Here is a 6,586-nt window from a genome sequence, read left to right on the forward strand (position 1 = left end):
TACAAATAAATTTGATTTGATTTGACCGCTGGCTCTGGGCTAACTGCTGCTGCACTGGAAACTCTTCAACCATCTCACCTGTCAAATCATCTCAATGAACTACAGCACCACCCAAGCGAAAACATTACACTTACCAAGTGTGCAGACGTACACTTATGCATATCTTAAAGTTGTCAATGAGTATGTGGATATAGAAAAATCTGTACAGTTTCAGTACAGTTCCAATTGTGTAGAAAAAGATAAATATCATGAACATTTATTATGCTCATGTGTAACATGTTTAAATTAGATTTAAGTTTACTCTTTTTCCACTTGCTCCAGTTCCTACTCTCTCAGCTACGAGGAAAAAAGGTTGTGGTGATTTCTTAACTATACTTTATATAAAAAGCATGACTCTCTTGTCATGAACTTATAATCGATACTTTGTTTTTCTCGTTCAGAAATGCCAAGCCTGTTTGGTCAGTGCAAAGGCCAACCACAGAAGGAAAGTATAACTGACAAGACATTTCCAGTGGAGAAACACTGCAAGGCTGCCTCAGATGAAACACTGCAAGGCTGCGTCAGATGAAACACTGCAAGGCTTCCTCAGATGAAACACTGCAAGGCTGCCTCAGATGAAACACTGCAAGGCTGCCTCAGGGTGAAACACTGCAAGGCTGCCTCAGGTGAAACACTGCAAGGCTGCCTCAGATGAAACACTGCAAGGCTGCCTCAGATGAAACACTGCAAGGCTGCCTCAGGTGAAACACTGCAAGGCTGCCTCAGGGTGAAACACTGCAAGGCTGCCTCAGATGAAACACTGCAAGGCTGCCTCAGATGAAACACTGCAAGGCTGCCTCAGATGAAACAGAAGCAGAGAAGGAGAGAGTCAGGGGCTGGTTTAGTTGACTGGCAGCAACAGGAAGACAACAAAACAGACAGACAGAAACTCCCCTTTGCGTTCCAACCCATAATTTCAACTGCAAGCCTCGCCTTTTCTACAGACCCAACGCCATCCTAACATTCCCACATAGACATTAGCTCCATATTCCTCCAGTCTGGTTCTCCATAATGACTAGGGACACTAATAACCACCAAGATAAGCCCCTCCCCCATCTTCAGCCCCTCCCCCATGTTTCGGTCCTCCCCCTCCCCCCCACCTCCACGCATAAAAAGCATGACTCTCTTGTCATGAACTTATAATCGATACTTTGTTTTTCTCGTTCAGAAATGCCAAGCCTGTTTGGTCAGTGCAAAGGCCAACCACAGAGGGAAAGTATAACTGACAAGAAATTTCCAGTGGAGAAACACTGCAAGGCTGCCTCAGATGAAACACTGCAAGGCTGCGTCAGATGAAACACTGCAAGGCTTCCTCAGATGAAACACTGCAAGGCTGCCTCAGATGAAACACTGCAAGGCTGCCTCAGGGTGAAACACTGCAAGGCTGCCTCAGGTGAAACACTGCAAGGCTGCCTCAGATGAAACACTGCAAGGCTGCCTCAGATGAAACACTGCAAGGCTGCCTCAGGGTGAAACACTGCAAGGCTGCCTCAGATGAAACACTGCAAGGCTGCCTCAGATGAAACACTGCAAGGCTGCCTCAGGTGAAACACTGCAAGGCTGCCTCAGGGTGAAACACTGCAAGGCTGCCTCAGATGAAACACTGCAAGGCTGCCTCAGGTGAAACACTGCAAGGCTGCCTCAGGGTGAAACACTGCAAGGCTGCCTCAGATGAAACACTGCAAGGCTGCCTCAGGGTGAAACACTGCAAGGCTGCCTCAGATGAAACACTGCAAGGCTGCCTCAGATGAAACACTGCAAGGCTGCCTCAGATGAAACAGAAGCAGAGAAGGAGAGAGTCAGGGGCTGGTTTAGTTGACTGGCAGCAACAGGAAGACAACAAAACAGACAGACAGAAACTCCCCTTTGCGTTCCAACCCATAATTTCAACTGCAAGCCTCGCCTTTTCTACAGACCCAACGCCATCCTAACATTCCCACATAGACATTAGCTCCATATTCCTCCAGTCTGGTTCTCCATAATGACTAGGGACACTAATAACCACCAAGATAAGCCCCTCCCCCATCTTCAGCCCCTCCCCCATGTTTCGGTCCTCCCCCTCCCCCCCACCTCCACGCCAGACAGAAGAGCCCGTCTCTGTGTACGAGGCATTATCAAGGATGGAGGGAGATTAGCTTGAGAAAATATGATTAAAAATGAGCAGATCAGAAGTTCCGAAAAATGAGGCCATTAAAGAGTATGCTAAGCCTGAAGGAAAGGCATTAATCTGCTGTAAGATGGAGAGCAATGGAAGAGATAGAGTATGGGAATGACTGTGTGAAAGAGACAGAGAGAGAGAGAGAAAGAGAGAGAGAGAGAGAGAGAGAGATACAAAAAAATGCTTCAGTTGCCCTGTCAAATGACCGATGGCCTTCTTTAAAAGAATCCTCCTATTTACAGGATCGTTCCTAATTACGGATTCATTCAAAGCATCTCAGTGTCGGCAACAGGGCTAATTTCATGTTAAGATGCCATAAAACTGACATTCAAAACTCCTTTGGATATTACCATATTCGCCAAAATAACAAGGGACATTTCGCACCACCCAATGAGCTGACAGTATAAACTGGCCTGTACTGTAGTGAAATCGTTATGGCAGAATGCCAGTCTGAGCAATTATTTTACCTCAGGCTTTTCGTTTTCCCAGAAGAGAAATGTGGAGACGAGTGAAGTTCCTTGGTTGGGTGTATTTAGAAGGGAGTTAACCGATTTCTTCAGATTCTGATATTGGCACACATTTAGCATACAAGATGACATCACTGCCTGGAGAGGTGATCCCATATCTAGAGGAATGGATCTCTGCCTCTCTGCCTCTCTGCCTTTCTGCCTCTCTGCCTCTCTGCCTCTCTGCCTCTCTGCCTCTCTGCCTCTCTGCCTCTGGTTAGATGAAGTCAGATTGGAGTTTGGGTCTGGAGTTCAAAGCAGAAACACACACCCACTCACCCAAACTGATGCACAGGGAAAAAAACATCAATACACACACCCACAAACAGACACGGCCACAAGGCACTTAGCTCTCCCTCTCCCTCTCCCTCTCCCTCTCCCTCTCCCTCTCCCTCTCCCTCTCCCTCTCCCTCTCCCTCTCCCTCTCCCTCTCCCACTCCCTCTCCCTCTCTCTCTCTCTCTCTCTCTCTCTCTCCCTCTCCCTCTCCCTCTCCCTCTCTCACACACAGAGAGACAGACAGCATGTTGATGTCATGGCTGCAGGCCGCTGGCAGACTCAGTGTGGAGTCTAGAAGCAGGGTTATTGTCTCTGTGATCCCCAGTTCCCGTCGACTCACAAAACCTTGCTTCAGGCCACACGGGCCCAGAGCACCCAGTGGAGCCAAAAAGCCTCCCAGACACACACACAACCCCCCCACACACACACACACATACCCCCCCAATACACACACATACCTCCCGCCCAGACACACACACACATCAACCCACCCCCCCCAACACACACAGTACTCATTTTCCACTGCAGGAAAAACAACACTGATATTGACAGCTAAATGCCTTCATCGACAGCTTGTTCAGCAGAATCCTACTGTATAAAATCGTTGTTGTAAATGGGGCCAGGATGAATAGTATAGTCCATCCTAAATGGACAGGGTGGGGACCATAGGGGTGAACATGCTGAGTAAGGGACAGACATACTGACCACAGCCTTGACATCTACAGTATATAACTGTTATATGATGCACAGGAAACAGTAGGATCCTGTGAAATCAGCACCACCCTATAAGCCATTATCAATAATGCCCTTCTCAAATATTGCTGCACACTGCTGTACAGGGATGCACTGAGCTAGTGTGGACTGTGATCCAAAATGTACGCACAAAGAAAAAAACCATGTTTTCTGCATCCATGTCTCCTCTGCACACACACACACCACACAAACACACACACACAAACACACACAGAGCCATTAGTGAAGCAGTGAGATGACGTGGAGGATGCAGAGAGCAGAAGCTGGAGAGCATCCTTCAATGTTCTGACCTTCTGAAAGGAATCTCTAAAAATACTAGAAACACACAGCTAGCGATGCACACTGTGCCGCCAACACCATGACTACATGGAGGTTAGGCCACAAAGCGGACTAATATAGAACAGATTCAAACTCTGAAGTGGATGTTTACTCTGTCTCATCACACACATAGAGAAACCTTCAGAGACACAAACACACACTTAAACACAACACATGTCCTGTATATTTTTGCACGCAAACAGATTACACAACCCCCTCACACACACTATTATTATCATGATGGATCAGAGGGTGATTATCAGTGAGGAGATGAAGCACAACATTCCACCGGCACAAGGCCAGAGGAAACCCCTGGTGCAAGCAGCCGGGAGAACACACTGACTGACTCTGACTAACTACTGACTGACTACTGACTGACTGAATCTGAATGATTGGACATAACTGACTACTGACTGACAATCTGAGTACTTACTGCCTACGTACTGACTGATTGCATCTGACTGACTGTTTTTTGTCTACTGACTAACTGCATCTGACTGACTGACTGACTACTGCTTATTTGACTGACTGCATCTGATTGACTGACTGCTGACTGACTGCATCTGACAAGCTCCACTCACATTACTTGCCAAGGTCAGCTATAGCGACAATACACTGGATACCTAGCCACGGCTATATTTCCTCTAGGAATCCCGTGACCTTGTGAAATTACTTGCACTCTGGTCAAATCTAGGTTACATTAGCATAATCATTTAGCATATAGAGCACAGAGATACAATTAGGTAGTGTTAGCCAAATACAGATCGCGTTGGTCTTAGTTTCAGTCAGGTTACAAACCAGCATCCATGCGCTTCAAAACTGCTCCCCTACAGACCAGGTATCTGACCTCTGTGAGTCCAACTAACCTCAACAACAAGCTCATCCACCCCAACTTCTCTCAACCAACATCCCCAAAGCTGCTCCTAAAGTCCCCAGAAGCCGAGGGAGAAGAACCCCAGGAGGACTTACAGGCGTCAGGAAATCTGCTGCCTCTTCCACAGCCATGGTCCCTGTCTCTGCACTCTGAGGGGAAACAGCTAGTGAAACCTGAGCCTTCTCTGGGTCCCGTCCTACGCCCGTCCCAGCCTGAGCCCAGGGAGGAGAGAGCAAGGTGCCATTGTGTCAGGTGACCAAGTAAGAGAAGGAGAGAGAGGGGGTGGGAGAGAGGTTTGGAAAAACGCCAGCTAAGCGAGGTACCGAAATAACGCTTCCCTCCTGGAGCCTGTGTCTCCCACTCAGGATAGAGGGATAGAGGTGGAGAGGAGGAAAAGGAGGAGAGGAGGAAGGGATGAAGAGAGGGAAGCGTCGGTTCTCTGTTACCTTCCCAGAAAAGTAAACAGCACCGTTTTTGTGTGACAGTCTGTCCATGTTTTACACACAAAGGGGCACACGTAAAAAATACCCTTCTCTCTCCCTCCCTCTGTCCCTCGTTTTGATGTCAACAAGGGTAAATACCATCTGTCCCCCAGGAATGACACAGAAAGGACCCAGGACAGGGAAGGGCTGAGTGGAAGAGCACCCTGACTTACCATATTAGTAGACCGCACTTCCTTCCACAGCCAGTGTCTCTCTCTTTCTTTCTCTCTCTGTCTCTCACTCACTCAGGAGAGGGGGTCAGCGTGATCGAGGTATCCAAGGATAGGGAGAGGGACTGAGAGGGGGCAGGGGGATATCAGAAATAGCAGCTGAATCAAATACTTTGGCTGAAAGGGCTTGACTGGGTCATGTTAACCCCCCCCCCCCCTCCCTCTTCAAAACCCCTCCCTCCGTCCCTCCCTCTTCTGCTCTCTCTTCTTCCCTCTCTCTCTCTCTCTCTCTCTCTCCCTTCCTCTCTCCCTCCCTCTCTCCCTCGCTGCCAGCACGATCTTTATTGTCATCCTGCTTATCAGCTTTTTTTGCCCCAACACAAAGGGCGCCAGCAGTGTGAGAGCGTGCACGTGTGTGCATGCAGGTCTGTTTACTTTTGGAGCAGAGTGTGTGTGCACTGGGTGCTGGGTGTGTATATCATTACCATTTGAAGTACGATTGTGCGAGAGAGAGACAAAGTCAGAAAGAGAGTGAGAGAGAGAGAGAAAGTGAGAGAGAGAGAGAGAGAGAGAGAGAGACAGAGACCATGTCAGGCTGCTATCTGAAGGGGGATGTGGGGGAGGGCGGGGGGTTGGCAAGAGGGGGAACCAGCAGGGGTAAAAACAATACAAACAGACGCTTTTTGGAGGGGCAGGGCTGGGGACTACCCAACGGGGACAGTTTGAAGGGGATTAGGGGGCTTTTCTTTTAGTATTAGGAGCACCCCATCCCCAGGCCCCCAACCCTAAACACATGCCCCACATACATTAGCCGGACTGGGGGGGATGAGCCCCTCTCTACAACAACCCCATCCAATGTTTATCACATGATCAGCTTGGCACTGCCCTCTCCCTAGAGACGCCAGACATGCAGTTAACCAGAGCAGACCACACCAGGGGAACACCTTCCCCATAGAGCCACTGAGAAGGACTTCTTCTTCTTCTACAAAATGTCTTCTTCTACATGAAT

General features: G+C 48.6%; 1 protein-coding gene across 1 annotated transcript in view; it reads right to left on the minus strand.

The window, feature by feature from the left end:
• Positions 1–5,708, minus strand: part of LOC124474051 (ankyrin-3-like) — a 64,984-nt gene extending 59,276 nt beyond the window's left edge. The window contains exons 1-2 of the mRNA XM_047029905.1: positions 5,581–5,708; positions 5,021–5,137 (exon numbers count right to left, since the gene is read on the minus strand). Of these exons, the coding sequence (XP_046885861.1) occupies positions 5,021–5,137; positions 5,581–5,583 (120 nt within the window). The 5' untranslated portion in view covers positions 5,584–5,708. The remainder of the gene's footprint in view (positions 1–5,020; positions 5,138–5,580) is intronic.
• Between the last annotated feature and the right edge of the window lie 878 nt (positions 5,709–6,586).

This window comes from Hypomesus transpacificus, chromosome 11 (assembly GCF_021917145.1).
Source record: "Hypomesus transpacificus isolate Combined female chromosome 11, fHypTra1, whole genome shotgun sequence".
Lineage (NCBI taxonomy): Eukaryota > Metazoa > Chordata > Actinopteri > Osmeriformes > Osmeridae > Hypomesus > Hypomesus transpacificus.